The sequence below is a fragment of the Microcaecilia unicolor genome, chromosome 1 (assembly GCF_901765095.1).
Source record: "Microcaecilia unicolor chromosome 1, aMicUni1.1, whole genome shotgun sequence".
Taxonomy (NCBI): domain Eukaryota; kingdom Metazoa; phylum Chordata; class Amphibia; order Gymnophiona; family Siphonopidae; genus Microcaecilia; species Microcaecilia unicolor.
Genome location: NC_044031.1, coordinates 473,191,459 through 473,211,880, shown reverse-complemented (window position 1 = coordinate 473,211,880; position 20,422 = coordinate 473,191,459). Strand labels below are relative to the sequence as shown.

Genomic DNA, 20,422 nt, shown 5'->3' with positions numbered 1-20,422 from the left:
CATCTTTACACTTTGGAGGACTATGAGTCCAAGTTCTCTCTGTTTGCCTTATGTTAGGGTGGGAGGGCTTTTTATCTGCGATGGGTAGGCGGGGAGGGGGGAAAGGGTTGTTCTGTTAATATAAAAATGTGAACCTTATTTGAAGAATTGTTGTACATGTTTTAAATGCACAATAAAAATGTTGAAACTTAAAGCCAAGAAGCTGCAGACAAATGTCAGTGATTTCCTGAAAGCAAAGCACAGTACCGATTACCAATTGCTACATAAGCACTTAGAAAAGATGCTTACTTCATATACTGAGCAGTTGTTTACCAGCCAAAAATATTCTCTGGCCCTGGTGTGTCAAATGTGTAGTTTAAAACAAAAGGGCAGGTAAGGAAAAGTTATTTCAAGTTCAAAAAAACAATAGTGGTATGGCTCAAAATGTTTCCACACCCTGCGCTTCATTAAACCCAATCAGAGAAGTTGCAGTAACCTGACTCCCAGAAACAGAGTCTTCTAGACAGGACAAAGGGAGTATGCCACTTCATTCAAGGAAGGAATGTGTGGCAGATCAGCATCAAGAGGTCGGTGGTAAGTGTGCTATTTGTACAAGACTCAAGATTGCTTTTACTATTGAAGAAGAAAAAAAGTCCAGACTTTATTTTTGCAATAAAATGTAGTTTGGAGAGAAAACTTATGAAAAAATCAAAAAAAGCAAGTCTATTTTGTGGTTTTATGATAGCAATTAAACTGTAATTCTTAGAGGGCAGGTTTAGATAAAACAGATACAAGCCGTAAGAAATATTTGAACAGCCAGTTCAATCAACTTCATATCGAATGCTTATCAAACTGTCTTCCATTCTAAAAGGCACTTTGGAAGGCATGCTGTGTCTTCAAAATGCTGGAGGAAGACCATTAACAGACGGAAGCTGCAAAACTATTAGAACAACATAATACTTTGCTCAGGGACAAAAGAGAAAACCCAGCCCTCGCTTTTTGCTGCTTACATACATAGATTAAGCACTACAATCATAGTGCACCCTATTCACTGAATGATTCTTGGGTTTTAAACTTCTTTTGCTGTGGTTCACATTCCTAATTTTTGGATCCCAAACTACAGCAATCAGTGCTTACAGTTCACTCTCTAAGAAAACGATTTATATAATATTTTTGTTCTGCATTTGCTGTGTTTGTCCTTTTTGATTTATATAATAACATGCATTGTTCCAGCTGTGACAATATTGCTGCTATTCTGCATTTCCGAGAAGAATTTTTTATGTAAACCTTTGCTGAATGCAAACATACATGCCTTTTGCTATTATTGTGTTGCGTTGTTATGTTGGAACTATCCTAAATATTTTTTCACTAAAAGTTTGCATTAGTTGCTATAATGTAAAGATTGAACGGTGTCATCTTGAAGGGGACTGGTATTAGCCTAAAACCTCGGCAAGTTGCTCTGTGCATTTTAAACATTGATGACAATGCACGAGTATTTTACTTACTAGGAGAAATTATTTGAAATATATCCAAACATATGGAATATAAAATGTGCCGCATAACAGACACACCAGAGCATAGCTGGACCCTGACACAGAGTACACAAGAATATGTTTCTGTAGAGGAATATACAACTTTTTGCATGTTTGCACCAAACTGACAGTTTTGCAGCATGATTTTCTTCTGGTTTATTTATGCTCTTTGCACTTTAATAAAAAGATAATTTTTTATGTTCATCTCCAGTTCTGTTTGTTCTGTGTTTTGATTTTCCATAGAAGTTGTTTTAACTACTGAGAGCATGATCTCACCCATTTAAGTATTATTATTGCATTTTGTACAAGTTTTAAGAGAAATGTTCCTTAAAATGAGCAGCTGTTTCCCCTCTTTTTCTGTGCCTTTCCCTCCTCGGTGACTAAGGGTTGAGAAGGGAGCTCTTTTATTACTAAGGGAAGGTCTGGTAGTGCTGTCTGAGAGCCAGTGCTGAGATGAAGACTAGCTGGCAGAGGGTGCTAGAGCATTAATTTCTGTCAGTTTTCAAAGGCTAAAGACTTTCTGTAATTTAGCCAGGTTAAAACCTGCGCTGGATTTGGATTGAATTACTGACCTTTCTAAACACATGCTTAGGGTGAGTTACAGTTCAAGTACTGTAGGTATGTCCTTTCTTCAGAGAAGGTATATAGTCCGTTGGGGTAATTATATAACCTCTCCTTATTCCTTATGCAAAAAATGCCTATTTTACTGCTGTTTTATGAAGGTAAGATAGGAGCCTATCAAATAGGTTCCCACACCCAATCCCAATATCATTCAAATCTTGGCACACAAATTGTGGATGTAGGTACAAGCATAGAATACATATACACAACTCTGTCTCTGCTCCACTCCTACATGCAGACCAGGGCTATAGTGAGCTACGTGCAGCCGCACAGGGTGCAAGGGAGTCACAGGCACCAAACTTGTGTCCTGTCCATCTCCCCTGCTCTGGATTTCATACCCCCTAATGTTGTTTGCTTTGCAGGGTTGCCTCACAAGCAATGCACCTCCCACTTCTCCACCACAATTCCGCTCTCTGAAATCTTGAGCCACACAGTGCAGGAAGTTCACACTGAACTTTCTGCACTGTGCGGCTCAATCTTTAGAGACAACTGAATTGTGGTACAAATATGGGAGAATAGCTATACTGGGTCAGACCAATGGTCCATCTAGCCCAGTATCCTGCTTCTAACAGTGGCCAATCCAGGTCACAAGTGCCTGGCAGAAACCCAAATAGGAGCAACATTCCATGATACCAATCCCAGGGCAAGCAGTGGCTTCCCCCATATCTATCTCAATAGCAGACTATGGAGGTGCATTGTTTGTGAGGCAGTTCTGCAAAACAAACAACATTCAGGGGGGCTTGGGGAGGAGGATGGATGCACTTGGGGGAGAGGGGACTTCAGGGGACATTCTTCTGGGAGGGAATGGATGCTCAGGGGGTGGGTTTGGGGAGCATTATGGTGGACAAGTTGCAATGGGTGCAATTATAGTTTGCTGCAGATCTTATGCAAATCAGGAAAAGAAGGTGCATTCTTTCTGTGTGCTAACTTTTTACATATGTATGAGGTTGTGCAATTTTAGAAAAATCCACTTCGGTGTGTAAAATAGGCTTTGCTTATGGACAAAACGTTATACAGTTACTCCATAAGTTGTTATCTGGACCAGTAAGACTTGCTCAGACGTCAGTAGATATCATAACCACATGAGACCGGAGCTCCCGGACAGACTGAGCAAAATCCCTGAAGTGTGGTGCTCAAAACTTTCCCTGGGAGTACAAAATCTTTGCTAGAGACCCCCTGCTAAACCCTTCTGGAGTCTAAAATGCCAGCCTGGAAGTGAATAGATGACCCATGCCCGGTGAATTGCATGAGTGATCCTAAGGCAGTGAAAAGCGCATGTGGCCAGACAATAGAGGAGATGTGGAAATAGGCGAGAGTGCATCAGAAGACAGGGCACAGCCAGAAGTGTCCCTGCATCAGCAGAGTGAATATAATACTGCGGTCCTCGTTAAGGGTGATTTGTGAGTATGTTCGGCTGTTATTAAAAGAGAATTGCAGTTGGTAAGGGACCGGATCAAAGAGGCAGTAAAAGAGATCAGAATTAATATTGCTGAGCTAGCGAGCAGAATGGAGGAAGTGAAGCTGTGAGTTGGAGAACAGGAGGAATGTATGGCAGATCTCCACTGGTAAAGGTGGTGGAGTCTAGGACTATTCCAGAATATAAAAGGCATGGGATAAGCATGTGGGATCGCTTAGGAACAGGAAGAATTAGAGGTTACAGAGGATGGGCAGACTGGATGGGTCATATGGCCTTTATCTGCCGTCATGTTTCTATGTTTCTAAGGCCATGTCCTACAGAAAAGCCATTTGAACCTGATAGGATGAGAAAAGGACTTAGAGAATAGATCCAGAGGGAACATTATAAGAATAATGACAGTAATGGACCCTGAGGAATACCGTGATGCTGCTGCTGTGGTGATGGTGGAAAAAAAATTTATCAGGAAGCAATGGGTCCAGGAGAGAAGTGTGTGGGGGGGGGGCTCTTCAGATTAAAGTGGAGAGAGGCACAAGGCTTTAGGCTCAAAGAAAGGGGAGATGCCACAAAGAAAAAGTAGTTTGCCTCCACAGCTATATGGACAAAAGATGCCTGTTGCAGAAAAGAAAAGAAGGGAGCTATCTCCTGGATCAATCGTGACATGGAAAGTTTCTAAGAACTGTCATTATTTTGTACTGAGTTTAAAGAGGTGCTATAAATGGCTGTTCCCCTTTAGTCTACTGATCACCACTTGAGGGAGCCACAAGAAGATGACCTCCCTCCAGAAAGCATAGGCATTGTGGCAGAAGGAGGGCCTGCTGACTTCCAGGCCTGAGCAGGCATGTGTGGTGGTGGCACAGCGGCCGAGAACCCGTCTTGATGGTGACATAGCATACACCAGGAAGATGAGTTACCATGTGTGGAAGAGAAGGATGTTGATTGAGAGCAGAAGTGCAGAGTTGACTTAAGGACTTGAAGGGGGACTGAGCATTCATGAGCAGAGTTCATATGCTGTGGTTTGAAATGTGATTGGCATGTATAAGGAAAGTGTTGTGAAAGGGGAAAAGGGTAGGGTATGTGAATGTGTGTTACTATGGGGAAGAGGGAAAATGAGAGCTGTTTGGGGATGGGCAGTTATGGGGGCAAAGGTGCTAAATTGTCTCGTACTTCCAGGAAGTCATGAGGAAAGTAGAAGGAGGGTTAGAAATGATATTGGGAGAGGTTAGAGGGGGTGGGGGAGAGTGGGCACAAGAAGTGGGAAAGGGGATTGTGTGGTAGAGGGTAGAAAAGGGACGGAGGGAAGAGGGATGGGGGAATGAGGGAAATTAAGAATTTACTCCACCTGGGTGAGGTATGGGCTAATAGAATGGAGGAGACAAGTTATTGATTAGCTTTCATCTTTTCTAAAATCTCTGTTATAATTGGGGCATTATCTCTCTAGTTTCAGTGGAATTATTCTTACACCCATTCTTAAAAGTTTTAACCTGTCCATTTTAGACCTGTTGCTAGTATCTTGCAACACGTCTAAACCCTCAGAGGCCAACATTGCAGGTCAATTAACATCTTATTTGGATAACCATGGATGTTTGAGTCCATTATAATTTGGTTTTAGAGCATATTATGGTACATAAAACAGAGATACTTATATGTAGTAGGTGTTCTCTGAGGACAGCAGGAGTGGCCTAGTGGTTAGGGTGGTGGACTTTGGTCTTGGGGAACTAAGGAACTGAGTTCGATTCCCAGCACAGGCAGCTCCTTGTGACTCTGGACAAGTCACTTAACCCTCCATTGCCTGCCACATTGAGCCTGCCATGAGTAGGAAAGTGCGGGGTACAAATGTAATAAAATTAAATTAATTATTCTCACATCTGGGTGACATTATCTGATGGAGCCCGGTGCAGACACTGACTAGTGAGTAAAGTAGAAGGTTCTAGCAGCGTCCCACCGTGCATGTGCTGGTGCTTTCCTGCCCAATGCGCAAGCGTGGGTCCACCAGTCAGGTGAAAAAACAAAAAGCAGATAACCTATAACTAAATGCAACTCCTAGGGCAGGTGGGAGGGTACATTAGAATAATAAGCCATCTGTCCTTGGAGAACACCTGCTACAGATAAGTATCTTTGCTTTCTCCAAGGACAATCAGGTCTTCTTTATCTCACATCTGGGAATCTCTCTCTAGCAGGCTGACCAAAAACAAGAAAACTAGTGTAACTGAGTCTTGAAATATTGAGACTAACACTTCAATCGACCTGAAACATGCTATATACATGCTAGCTGTGTAGGTGCAGCCTGGAACAGAATAAAACAGGGTCTAGCAGGGCGGAGTTGGATTCTAGACTCCGAACAAATTTTGCAGAACTGCCTGTCTGAACCTACTGCACTGGCCCCTGCTCTCCCTGAAGCAGCGAGCTTGTGATCGGCGGTTGCGGGGGCGGAGCTCTTTGGTCGGGGCTCAAAGTTGTATCCAGCCCGAGGGATGCCATCGACTCCTCCAGAACAGCGGCGCCCGTCAAGGGTCCACTCCCAACCTTGCTTCATTTCTTTAAAGGCGTGAATAAACATGTGGATAATGGTGAGACAGTTCATGTAGTGTATCTAGATTTTCAGAAAGCTTTTGACAAAGTTCCTCATGAGAGACTCCTGAGAAAATAAAAAAAGTCATGGGATTAGGAATTGCTTATTGGACAGAAAACAGAGAGTAAGGTTAAATGGTCATTTTTCTCAATGGAAGAAGGTGAATAGTGGAATGTTGCAGGGATCTGAAATGGGACCGGTAATATTTAACATATTTATAAATGATCTGGAAATCAGAATGACTTGTGAAGTGATTAAATTTGCAGATGACACAAAACTATTCAAAGTTGTCGAAACACATGATTATTGTGAAAAATTGCAGGAAGACCTTAGGAAACTGGAAGACTGGGCATCCAAATGGCAGATGAAATTCAGAGTGGACTAATGCAATGTGATACACATTGGGAAGATTAATATGAATCATAGTTACTTGATGCTAGGGTCCACCTTAGGAGTCAGCACTAAAAAAAAATATCTAGGTGTCATTGTAGACAATACGCTGAATTCTTCTGCCCATTGTGCGACAGCAACCAAAAAAGCAAACAGGATGCTAGGAAATATTAGGAAAGGGATGCAAATTAAGACCAAGAATATTATGATGCCTCTGTGTTGCTCCATGGTGCAACCTCACCTTGTGTATTGTGTTCTATTGTGGTCTCCATATCTCATAAAAGATATAGCAGAATTAAAAAAAGGTTCAAAGAAGAGTGACCAAAATGATAAAAGGGATGGAACTCCATCCATATGAGGAAAGACTAAAGATGTTAGGGCTCTTCAGCTTGGAAAAGAGATGGCAGAGGGGGGTTATGATTGAGGTGTAGAATCGATTTTTTACTCCTTCAAAAAGTACAGACCAGGGGACGCTCAATGAAATTACATGGAAATACTTTTTAAAACAAACAGGAAGAAATATGTTTTCACTCAAACAATAGTTAAGCTCTGGATCTTGTTGCCAAAGGATGTGGTAACAGTGTTAATGTATTTGGATTTAAAAAAAGGTTTGGACAAGTTCCTGGAGGAAATGTCCATAGTCTGTTATTGAGATGGATATGGGGGAAGCCACTGCTTGCTCTGGGACTGGTAGCATGGAATGGGGCTACTAATTGGGTTTCTGTCAGGTACTTGTTGGAAGCGAGATACTGGGCAAGACGGACCATTGGCATGTTCTTATGTTATTGGGTCTCTGTGTACTCCAACAGTTAGCAGAGGTGATCCTTGGAACAACTTCTTGAAAAAAATTGTAGCAGTACAAAAAAGTTAACTTGCTGGTAGGGGCGGAGACAAATTTTAATCTAATGGTTGATCCTAGATTGGACACCTAGTGGAGGCAGCACCTTAAGCATCAACAAAGAGGCTTATATAAAACATACTGTACCAACTGTGCACCATCCCTTATGTCTGCAGGTGTCACCTATATGTGGGTTCAGTTTGTTTTTGGTGGGTTTTTGAAGGCTCACACTTTCTCCTGAGTCCCCTGAGTCCCCATCTCTACAGTGCACTTCACCAACCACTAGGATACTCCAGGGACCTACTTGCTGCTCTAATAGGACTGGCCATAAAATGTGAAACTGTCATAGAGGCTGGTATGTACTGTTTCTTTCACTTCTTGGGGGGAGGGGCTCAGTGACCACTGGTGGAATAAGGGGAGGGGGGGATGCCTTAATTCCTCCAGTGGTCACCTGGTCATTTAGGGCACCTTATATGCCTTAGTCGTGATTGAAATAGGTCTAGACCAAAATGTCCAACTTTTAACCCTGGATGTTTTTGCTTTGTTCCATTATGGCAGAAAAATGTCCATGTTTTGGAAACACCCAAATCCTGCCCCCAACATGCCCCTGACACACCACCTTGTGATTTGGACACAGTGCAGATGAACTGCATAGAAAATTTTCTTAAAATGTGTTTTGAAAATAGGGATTTGGACATTTTGGAGAAAAAAAAAAGTCCATCTGCCTCTTTGTGCCACTTTTAGACATTTTTCTGTTTCAAAAATGAGCCATTTGGTAGCAGCACTATTGGCAAGGCTACACAATTCACTATTTGGTGGAGAGAAATTATCTTGTTATGTGAGATTGACAGGTTCACTATTTTGCCCACACTGGGCTAAGATATCACCCAGTGTGGAGTATATAGGCTATCTCTCCTAGTGATAAATACAAAAAACATGGCCAGAGTGCTAGCTTACTCTCAAGTGCAAGTTATGCCAAAGCTAATATATCCCAATCAGGTTGAGTTCATTGGAGGGTGGAAAAGCAGTGGATGGTATAAGAAGAGCCCTTAATATATTCTGGAAGGTCCATATAGGGCAGACTCCACTGATTGTGGTGGCAGTTGGTGTTGGAGAGGACATGAATAGGGAATTGCTTTATTAGTTGGTTATAAAAAATATAGCATCCACCACTGTCATGTGTTCAATTAAATGGGTAGTATTCCTCTGCATTTGAGCTGAAGATGGTCACCCCTGCTATTCACCCTGGTTGTTGAACCAGTAGTTCAGGGGATATGGGAGTGCTTATAAATTGAGAGGCTGCAAGTAGGAGGCAGGGAACAACAGAAAAAAATCTCATTATTTGCTGATTATTTTTTAGTCACTACTATTGGGATGGAAGTTGCCCTGGGGTTACTACAACAACAAATAGGGCATTGAAGAACATTATCTGGTTTTAAGGCCAATCCCACAAAGACAGAAATTCTAAATGTGTCTTATCAGAGGAACAATTAAGAAATCTCTGGAATAAGTTTCCATTCTGCTGGGTGTCTTCTTCTATTAGGTATCTGGGAGTCATCTTGGGGGCAGACCTCACTAACCTATATAAGTGGAATTTTGAGCCTATAAAAGTGTCTATTAATAGAGAACTGGAGAGATGGGAATAACCTTTGCTGTCATGGGTGAAGAGGATGAAGGTTGTTAGAATGATGATTCTGCCCAAATTCTTATACCTATTTCAAGCTCTACTGATTGAGACTCCAATTACAGTGTTTAGGGAATGGCACAGGAAATTGTTCAGTTTATTTGGGGAGGGAAGAAATCTATGGTAGCAGGGGAAGTTATGCTTTTGTCCAAAAGGGAGGGGGTTTAGGAATTCCAAATTTGGGCATGAAATATCAAGCTGCACAGCTTAAAGCATTGTTAGAATGGCAGGGAGAGACCGAGAAACACTGGGTCACTGTAGAACAGGAAGTGAGTGGGTTACCACAGAAAACGCCCTCTTTGATATATATGCCTTCAATGGAGTTCTCACAAAAGGACATGAAGGAGCTGATGATGAACCCCTTTGCGAAGGCAACCATGGCGTCATGGCTGAAAGTGCACCAAAAGCTGTTAGCAGGGAAGAGGTACTCCTTCTTAAGCCAATAAGGTTTACTGCAGAGTTTCAACCAGGTAGGAAGGGCGGTATGTTTCACCAATGGGAACAACAAGGGCTTTATTGCTTTGGTCAATTTCTGGAAATAGGGCAAATTCTAAGCTTTGGAGATATTCAGATGAGATTTCAGCTTACACCAGGAGACATTTTCCCTTATTTGTAAGTTTAAAAATTCATATAGCGTGGGGGGAGGGGGGGTCACAGAGGGAAGTGGCATGGTGACTGACTTTGAAAAGATAGTGGGGGTGGAGAAAGCTGTTCAGCAGGGTAGTATTTCAAAATTTTCTAAGATTCCGAATGAAGTCCAGGGTTGGAAGCCAAGATATATGCAAACATGAGAAAAAGACCTGGGCAGAGATTTTAGAAAGGAGAAGTTAAAAAATGTTGTCCAAATGTTATACTGTTGGTATTATATTCCAGATAAAACACAAGCCAACACCAAGAAGGGAGATAATGTTTGCTGGAGGAGCTATGGACAGCATAGTTTTTATAAACATCTTTGGTGGGATTGCTCAAGGATTTATGGCTTTTGGGGTGAAGTTTTTGAGTATGTTCAGTGGCAAGGCTTGGTGTTGGCTATGCAGTGGCTCATGTCGGTAGTCCCTGCAATACAGAGAGTGAAAGAAAGCTGGGCTTTCTCTGTAAAAGATACCAGCTCATGGCCTTTCAAACTAATACATGGAGTCAATATAAACAAATGTTGGGTTGATTTTTGGAGAAGGGATAGGGTGGAGGGTGGATTGAGGAAGGAAGGTTTGAAGGTGTACTGTTGATTGCTAAAAATATGTTTTTTACTGGTTAACACTTGGCTTGTTTTGCAAAAAATGTATGTTTGGATAGAGCAACCTGTTTGTATTACAGATCATATTTCAGTGGTGAGGTTTAAATTTGTGATGTGCACTGAAAAGTTGTTCTTTGCAATGTTGAACATAAATAACAGGTTATATATATAGGGGAAGGGAAATGGGACTTGATATATAGTCTTTCTGAGGTTTTTGCAACTACATTCAAAGTGGTTTACATATATTCAGGTACTTATTTTGTACCAAGGGTAATGGAGGGTTAAGTGACTTGCCCAGAATCACAAGGAGCTGCAGTGGGAATTGAACTCAGTTCCCCAGGATCAACGTCCACTGCATTAACCAGCAGGCTACTCCTAGTGGATAGTAGCCTGCTGGTTAGTAGCCTAGTGGTTAGGCTTGCCCATGGTTACAAGGAGAGACAGTGGGAGAAGTAAGATTTGTACTATGGCTTCTCTGCATCTTAGTTCACTACTTGAACTAGCAAGCCTCTCCTTTATTGCTTTAAGCCAGAAAAAGAAAATGCCATTCTGCAAGCCTTTGTTAAACTGCCTCTTAAGCGAATGAGGACAGAAGCTCTATTTCCTGGTAAAGAGTGCCAAATGAAAAAGCTCTTGCAAAATGCTGCAACCATCATTATTTAATGCCCTAGACATTTTCCTTTTTTTATTATATGGGTTCGCTAAGAGTAGTAATAACCTCAGGCAGCTTTATTGTATACAACCCACCACCACCACCCAGTGGGCATACCTGACTTCATCTATCGACTGAATTGCTCAGAAATTACAGCTTTGACAAAAATGAAAGAATGCTTTCCTCCAAAATTCTTTCAGTGTTGGATTTAGAATGTGATAAAATGAAAACTGATTTTTTTTTAAAATCTGGATGAATCACTAATACAAACAGGCAACGTACACTAGCTGTACCGCACCAGTACCTACTTATCAAACCAGAGTCTAGGGCATGTGATGTCTATTTAAACTGGCAGATGCTGCTAATAAAATATTTAAGCTTTAATTATAAATTGCTTTTATGTATGGCTAAAGCAGGTTTGGCAGTATGTAAAGAAATGACTATAGATTACCTTTGTTTGCCAAGTTAATTATACCACTTGAAAAGTATTCCTGTATTAAGAACTGAAGTTTAAAGGAGTTTTATTTAAGGTGCTCTCCGATAATGCACTTTTAAATGTGAAACAAAAAAAAAAGAATAGTTTAGTATAAATTCAGGTTTAGTAGACAAGCAGAGTAAAGCTAGCTTTACTACTACTACATAAGTACATAAGTAATGCCACACTGGGAAAAGACCAAGGGTCCATCGAGCCCAGCATCCTGTCTACGACAGCGGCCAATCCAGGCCAAGGGCACCTGGCAAGCTTCCCAAACGTACAAACATTCTATACATGTTATTCCTGGAATTGTGGATTTTTCCCAAGTCCATTTAGTAGCGGTTTATAGACTTGTCCTTTGGGAAACCGTCTAACCCCCTTCACCACGTTCTCCAGCAACGAATTCCAGAGTTTAATTACGCGTTGGATGAAGAAACATTTTCTCCGATTTGTTTTAAATTTACTACTCTGTAGTTTCATCGCATGCCCCCTAGTCCTAGTATTTTTGGAAAGCGTGAACAGAAGCTTCACATCCACCTGTTCCACTCCACTCATTATTTTATATACCTCTATCATGTCTCCCCTCAGCCGTCTCTTCTCCAAGCTGAAAAGCCCTAGCCTCCTTAGTCTTTCTTCATAGGGAAGTCGTTCCATCCCTGCTATCATTTTAGTCACCCTTCGCTGCACCTTTTTCAATTCCACTATATCTTTTTTGAGATGCAGCGACCAGAATTGAACACAATACTCAAGGTGCGGTCGCACCATGGAGTGATACAACGGCATTATAACATCCTCACACCTGTTTTCCATACCTTTCCTAATAATACCCAGCATTCTATTCGCTTTCCTAGCCGCAGCAGCACACTGAGCAGAAGGTTTCAGTGTGTTATCGATGACGACACCCAGATCCCTTTCTTGGTCCGTAACTCCTAACGTGGAACCTTGCATGACATAGCTATAATTTGGGTTCTTTTTTCCCACATGCATCACCTTGCACTTGCTCACATTAAACGTCATCTGCCATTTAGCCGCCCACTCTCCCAGTCTTGTAAGGTCATTCTGTAATTTTTCACAATCCTGTCGCGAGTTAACGACTTTGAATAACTTTGTGTCATCAGCAAATTTAATTACCTCGCTAGTTACTCCCATCTCTAAATCATTTATAAATATATTAAAAAGCAGCGGTCCTAGCACAGACCCCTGAGGAACCCCACTAACTACCCTTCTCCATTGTGAATACTGCCCATTTAACCCCACTCTCTGTTTCCTATCCTTCAACCAGTTTTTAATCCACAATAGGACTTTTCCTCCTATCCCATGACCCTCCAATTTCCTCTGTAGCCTTTCATGAGGTACCTTGTGAAATGCCTTTTGAAAATCCAGATACACAATATCAACCGGCTCCCCTTTGTCCACATGTTTGTTTACTCCTTCAAAGAATTGAAGTAAATTGGTCAGGCAAGATTTCCCCAAACAAAAGCCGTGCTGACTCGGTCTCAGTAATCCATGTCCTCGGATGTGCTCTGTAATTTGTTTTTAATAATAGCCTCACCGGTCTATAATTTCCCAGATCTCCCCTGGAACCTTTTTTAAAATGGGTGTTACATTGGCCACCCTCCAATCTTCCGGTACCGTGCTTGATTTTAAGGATAAATTGCATATCACTAGCAGTAGCTCCGCAAGCTCATTTTTCAGTTCTATCAGTACTCTAGGATGAATACCATCTGGTCCAGGAGATTTGCTACTCTTCAGTTTGCTGAACTGCCGCATTACGTCCTACAGGTTTATTGTGAAGTCAGTAAGTTTCTCCGACTCGTCTGCTTGAAATATCATTTCCGACACCGGTATCCCACCCAAATCTCTCCTCTACGTCTTTGTCTTCCTTGATCGCCCCTTTTACCCCTTGGTCATCCAGCGGCCCAAATGATTCTTTTGCCGGCTTCCTGCTTTTAAAATACCGAAAAAATATACTACTACTTATCATTTCTATAGTGCTATTGTAAGCTCTTTTGAGCAGGGACTGTCTCTTTGTATCAGGTGTTCAGCGCTGTGTGGGTCTGGTAGCGCTATATAAATGCTAATAATAATAATAGACATATGCAGCACTGTACACTAGAACAAATGCCATCCTAGTGGCACAGGAAAATGACTGTATTTCTATCTACTCTTCCACTTAATAAGTTGTGTCAACAATTAAAGAGCTCAATGTACCTGTATAAAATAGTTTCTATCTGCTCTCCTGGTTCACTCCATTACTCATTGCCCTGCTTTATTTTGATGTGTTGTTTTTTTGAAGAAAAGGAGCTGTAGACATGATGGTCACATGCGCCCCCTTATGCTCACTGTGAAATACTTTCAGTGTTTTCCTTCACTTTAAGCACTGTGTGGTGTATAAATAAAATCGCATTGGATTTCAGCTTCTCCCATCATCCTACTTAAGAATTTTATCTGAGATGGCTGCCTTCAAAAATAAAACAAAAAAAGTGCATTGGGTCTTATTCAATTAAGAAATGGAAAAGGAATAAAGCCTCTTTTAATAAGGATCCACTGAGTCCTCAGCATGTGTTCTTATACAGTTGTAATTGTCACGGATTCCTGTAGTCCAGCTCAATCTCACAAGATTTCTTTTCAAGAATTTTTCTTCTCTTGTCCAATATGTACTGAAAAAGAGTGGCACCTTTTGGGAAAAGCTGATTTATTTGTCAATACTGCAAACAACAGATGTCCTTGCACTCTTGTCACTTAGAGGTCCTTTTACCAAGCTGCAGTAAAAGGACACCTGTAGTGGCATTGGCTTGCGGGTTTGCCACGCACTGAGGCCTCCTTTTTACCATAGCGGGTAAAAGGAGTTTTTTGTTTTAAAGAAAGAAATACATTAAGCATTTGTTGCAAAGCCATTTCCTGGGAGAGCCCTTAATGCCTCCTAAATAGGAGGCAGTAAGGGCTCTTGTGCTAACCTGGTGGTAGCCAGACAGCGCCGTTTGCTGCCTGACTACTTCCAGGTAATCCCCCACTGCTAAAAATATATATTTTTTCTGCGCACTGGAAATGGCATGTGGCACATGCCAGAACTACTGCTGGGATCCTGTGGTAGTCCGGCAATAGGACTGATTTGCCACGTACCGTTGTCCCATAATGGTTCATAGATAAATATTGGAATATTCAAAAAAACTGGGGGAAACCAAAACACAGAATGTTTATCTCATGAACTCTATCTTGCTATTGAGTGGCACTTTGCTGCTTGTCATCGTATCGCATATTGCCTAATCATTCTCTGAAAATGTTGAGTGGAGCTTCCAAATCTATTACTGTACAAACTGACAATATTTATATTGGTGTATTTATGAACAGCAACCCACAGTTGACTGTGGGCTGCTTTTCATAAATATATTGTATCTAGTTAGCTTTAAGACAGCTAAAAACCCCAACCCCACCCAACCAGACTTGTCTGATAGTATTTAGCTGGACAACACTCAACACCAGTGCTGTCATAAGTACAAAAGTATTGCCATACTGGGAAAGACCAAAGGTCCATCAAGCCCAGCATCCTGTTTCCAACAGTGGCCAATCCAGGTCACAAATACCTGGCAAGATCCCAAAAAAGTACAAAACATTCTATACTGCTAATCCCAGAAATAGTGGATTCTCCCCGAGTCCATTTAATAATGGTCTATGGACTTTTTCTTTAGGAAGCCATCCAAACCTTTTTTAAACTCCGCAAAGCTAACCACCTTTACCACATTCTTTGGCAATGAATTCCAGAGTTTAATTACACATTGAGTGAATAAATATTTTCTCTGATTCGTTTTAAATTTACTACATTGTAGCTTCATCGCATGCCCCCTAGTCCTAGTATTTTTGGAAAGCGTAAACAGACACTTCACATCTACCCGTTCCACTCCACTCATTATTTTATAGACCTCTATCATATCTCCTCTGAGCCACCTTTTCTCCAAGCTGAAGAGCCCTAGTCACTTAAGCCTTTCCTCATAGGGAAGTCGTCCAATCCCCTTTATCATTTTCGGCGTCCTTCTCTGCACCTTTTCTAATTCCACTATATCTTTTTTGAGATACGGTGACCAGAACTAAACACAATATTCGAGGTGCGATTGCACCATGGTGCGATACAAAGGCTAATATTATAACATCCTCATTTTTGTTTTCCATTCCTTTCCTAATAATACCTAACATTCTATTTGCTTTCTTAGCCGCAGCAGCACACTGAGAAGAAGGTATCAACGTATCATCAACGATGACACCTAGATCCCTTTCTTGATCCATGACTCCTAACGTGCAACCTCTTTCACACATGCATCACTTTGCACTTGCTTACATCAGACGTCATCTGCCATTTAGACACCTACTAGTCTCCCAGTCTTGTAAGGTCCTCACGTAAGTTTTCACAATCCTCCCGCGATTTAACAACTTTGAATAACTTTGTGTCATCAGCAAATCTAATTACCTCACTAGTTACTCCCATCTCTAGGTCATTTGTAAATATGTTAAAAAGCAGCGGTCCCAGCACAGACCCCTGGGGAACCCCACTAACTACCTTTCTCCATTGAGAATACTGATCATTTAACCCTACTCTCTGTTTTCTATCTTTTAACCAGTTTTTAATCCACAATAGAGCACTGCCTCCTATTCCATGACTCTCCAATTTCCTCTGGAGTCTTTCATGAGGTACTTTGTCAAACGCCTTCTGAAATTCCAAATACACAATATCAATTCATTTAATTTCTCTGCTACGGCTTTGTCTTCCCTGATCGCCCCTTTTACTCCTAGGTCATCTAGCGGTCCAACCGATTTTTTTCTGGCTTCTTGCTTTTAATATACCTAAAAAAAATTTTACTATGTGTTTTGGCCTCCAACGCAATCTTTTTTTTGAAGTCCCTCTTAGCCTTCCTTATCAGTGCTTTGCATTTGACTTGACATTCCTTATGCTGTTTCTTATTATTTTCAGTCGGTTCCTTCTTCCATTTTCTGAAGAATTTTCTTTTAGCTCTAATAGCTTCCTTCACCTCACTTTTTAACCATGCCGGTTGTCGTTTGGTCTTCCATCTTCCTTTTTTAATACGTGGAATATATTTGGCCTGGGCTTCCAGGATGGTGTTTTTAAACAGCATCCATGCCTGATGTAAATTTTTGACCCTCGCAGCCACTGCTCTTTTTTTTCACCGTACTTCTCATTTTATCATAGAGGGGCAATCGAACGGCGCCGGCCATCTCCATGGCCGGCTCCACAAGTGGGCGGAGCCAACCGTATTTTCGAAAACGATTGCCGGCCATCTTTTCTTTCGCTAATACAGTTGGGGCCGGCTAAATCTCAGCATTTAGGTCAAATGTTGAGATCGCCGGGTTTAGAGATGGCCGGCTTCGGTTTTCGGCCATAATGGAAACCGGGCCCAGCATCTCAAACCCGGCAAAATGCAAGGTATTTGGTTGTGGGAGGAGCCAGCATTTGTAGTGCACTGGTCCCCCTCACATGCCAGGACACCAACTGGGCACCCTAGGGGGCACTGCAGTGGACTTCAAAAATTGGTCCCAGGTGCAATAACTCCCTTACCTTGGGTGCTGAGCCACCCAAAACCACTCCACACAACTCTACACCACTACCATAGCCCTAAGGGTTGAAGGGGGCACCTACATGTGGGTACAGTGGGTTTTGGGGGGGTTGGAGGGCTCCCATTTACCACCACAAGTGTAACAGGTAGGGGGGTGGGCCTGGGTCCACCTGCCTAAACTGCACTGCACCCACAAAAAAACTGCTCCAGGTACCTGCATACTGCTGACAGGGAGCTGGGTATGACATTTCAGGCTGGCAAAAAAAAGTTTAAATATTTTTTGGGGGGGTAGGAGGGGGTTGGTGACCACTGGGAGAGTAAGGGGAGGTCATCTCCAATTCCATCCGGTGGTAATCTGGTGAATTGGGGCACTTTTCTGAGACTTGGTCATAAAAATAAATTGATCAAGTGAAGCCGGCGAAATGCTCATCAGAACTGGCAATCTTTTTTCCATTATCGAGCGAAGCCGGCCATCTCGTAACCACGCCCCCGTCCTGCCTTCTGTACCCTGCCAACACGCCCCCTTGAAGTTTGGCCGGCTCCACAACAGAAAGCAGTTGACGCCGGCCAAAATCAGCTTTCCATTATACCGATTTGGCCAGATTCAGGAGATCGCCGGCCATCTCCTGATTTGTGTCGGAAGATGGCCAGCGATCTCTTTCGAAAATAAGCTGGTTAGTCTCCTTTTTTAAAGTTAAACGCTAACGTATTTGATTTCCTAAGTATACTTACTTCAAAGCTAATATCAATCCGATCATATAATGATCACTGTTATCAAGGAGCCCCAGCACCATTACCTTCCACACCAGATCATGCGCTCCACTAAGGACTAGGTCTAGAATTTTTCCTTCCCTCGTCGGCTCCTTTACCAGCTGCTCAATAAAGCAGTCCCTGATTTCATCAAGGAATTTTACTTCCCTAGCATGCCCCGATGTTACATTTACCCAGTCAATATTGGGATAATTGAAATCACCCATTATTATTGTGTTGCCCAGTTTGTTTGCGTCCCTAATTTTCTTTAACATTTCTGCATCCGTCTGTTCATCCTGGCCAGGTGGACGGTAGTACACTCCTATCACTATCCTTTTCCCCTTTACACATGGAATTTCAATCCATAGTAATTCCAAGAAGTGTTTTGTTTCCTGCAGAATTTTCAATCTATTTGATTCAAGGCTCTCGTTAATATACAATGCTACCCCTCCACCAATTCGATCCACCCTATTACTACAATATAATTTGTATCCTGGTATGACAGTGTCCCACTGGTTATCCTCCTTCCACCAGGTCTCAGAGATGCCTATTATAACAAATTTTTCATTTAGTGCAATATATTCTAACTCTCCCATCTTATTTCTAATGCTCATGGCATTCGCATATAGACATTTCAAACTATGTTTGTTGTTCTTATTTACATCATGCTCAGTACTTGACTGTATTAATTTGCAATCTTTTGTCTGTTTTTTATTTTTATTTAAGGACACCTGATCTATTACGGTCTCTTTTGCAACCTCACTATCAGGATACCCTATCTTCCCTGTTTTGGAGATATCTTTGAAGATACCTTATCCCGAACCATGCGCTTTTGAGCGACTGTCGGCCTTCCCCCCGTTTCTAGTTTAAAAGTTGCTCTATCTCCTTTTTAAATGCCCATGCCAGCAGCCTGGTCCCACCCTGGTTAAGGTCTAACTACAGTAATTCAAACAACCCAAAACAACCCATGCATTGCATTTTGGGCCACAACTACAAAATATAGCACTGAGAGGAGAAGTTTTAAAAAGTACATATTTGACTGCATATCTCCTTGTGCTATCAGGATATCAGCCTCTTCCTAGCATCCACACACATAAGAATCTAGATACTAACCTGCAGCAAATCCAGTGTGGGAACTCTGTCTCATTATTATATGCAGACTGTAGTTAGTAAGGCCATAGTAAAATTTCTGTGTGCTAACTGCACCATAATGCATCTTCCGTTCCCCACGAGAACAGCATCAGGTCTCCTAAATAGACACCATTTGCTAATGCAAACATTAACGCATGACTGGAAAAAATATTTTTACAAAGCTTACAATTATGCCAGGCTAAATCTGGCCGTGGTTTAGTAAAAGGGCCCACCTTTCATAGCAAAGCAGATTACAAATAAAATACATAGCATTTACAATAAAATTAGAATAAAACAGTACAGTTAAACAAAACCTTTTAACATAACTTTATTACTACCATTAAAATACAATCACTTAATGAAAACCTTGCATAAACAAGCATGCCTTCAGTGATTTATGAAAGTGGTTTTGTGATAGATTTCTTTTCTTCCTTTTCCTTTCAGTAAGTGTACATCTGCATGTAAGTGTGACGCCATCATGGTAGCGTTCAAGGGTGTCTGGACGCAACCGTTTTGGAAAGCTGTTTCTGCAGAATTTTTAGGCACGCTGATTTTTGTTTTTCTCGGCATTGGTTCTACAATCAACTGGAGTGACAAGAACAATCCGCAGCCTGCAGATTTGGTTTTAATTTCCCTCTGCTTTGGACTTAGCATTGCAACTATGGTGCAGTGCTTTGGGCATCTCAGTGGAGCTCACATTAACCCTGCTGTAACAGCTGCCATGGTCTGCACCAGGAAGATCAGTCTTTCCAAGGCTATATTTTATATCATTGCACAATGTCTTGGTGCCATTGCAGGAGCGGGGCTTCTCTACCTTGCCACTCCTTCAGATGTGGCAGGTGATTTGGGCATTACCACGGTAATGAATATATTTTTTAATTATACTCAAGTCTACATAGTACAGTTGATAGATTCAAAAAAAAATTCTATAGCAATCATTAATTTAGTTGAAACTTGTTTATAAGTAAGCCCCCTGTTTACAAAGCCGCACGGCAGCTTCTAGCACGGCTTTGAAACCAGGGGGGGGTTAATTTGGTATCAAAGGTTTTCAGTGGCATAAGTTCATTCAAGAAAGTTCTATTTCTAGAATGTCCTGCCTTGGATAAAGTAGTTAATGTAATGATAGAGTCCATGCAATAGAATCCATCTAATATTATAATCGTGAAAAGTTTCTATTCAACTCATTAAAGGGGCCCTTGTACTAGGCTGCAGCAAAAACAGGCCTTTGCACGCTCTTGTGCGGATTTTCCTGTGCGCTAATGGCCGATTTTCCTTTTTTTTTTTCATTAATTGCCATGTGTTAATGTTGCCATTAGAGCATGGCCATTTAAAAAAATTATCGCATGAGTACGTACTGCCACCTAATTTGTAGGCAGGGCTCATATGGTTATCCTGCACTAACCAGTTAATGCACGGTAATGGAGCCATGCTAATTGATTAGTACAGGAATGCCTCCTCTAAGAAAAAACAAAAAATATTTTTAGCACACAGTGAGGGGCATAATCGAACGAAAACGTCTATCTCCATGGGCGTTTATCTCCGAGAACGGGTCCGTGAAGGGGCGGACCGAACCGTATTTTGGGAAA

General features: G+C 41.7%; 1 protein-coding gene across 3 annotated transcripts in view; it reads left to right on the top strand.

The window, feature by feature from the left end:
- Nucleotides 1-540: 540 nt before the first annotated feature.
- AQP4 (aquaporin 4) overlaps nt 541-20,422 on the top strand; it is a 54,643-nt gene continuing 34,761 nt past the window's right edge. For all 3 annotated transcript variants that reach the window (XM_030213699.1, XM_030213707.1, XM_030213705.1), the window contains exons 1-2: nt 541-573; nt 19,281-19,695. In XM_030213699.1, coding sequence (XP_030069559.1) covers nt 542-573; nt 19,281-19,695 — 447 coding nt within the window. In that variant the 5' untranslated portion in view covers nt 541. The remainder of the gene's footprint in view (nt 574-19,280; nt 19,696-20,422) is intronic.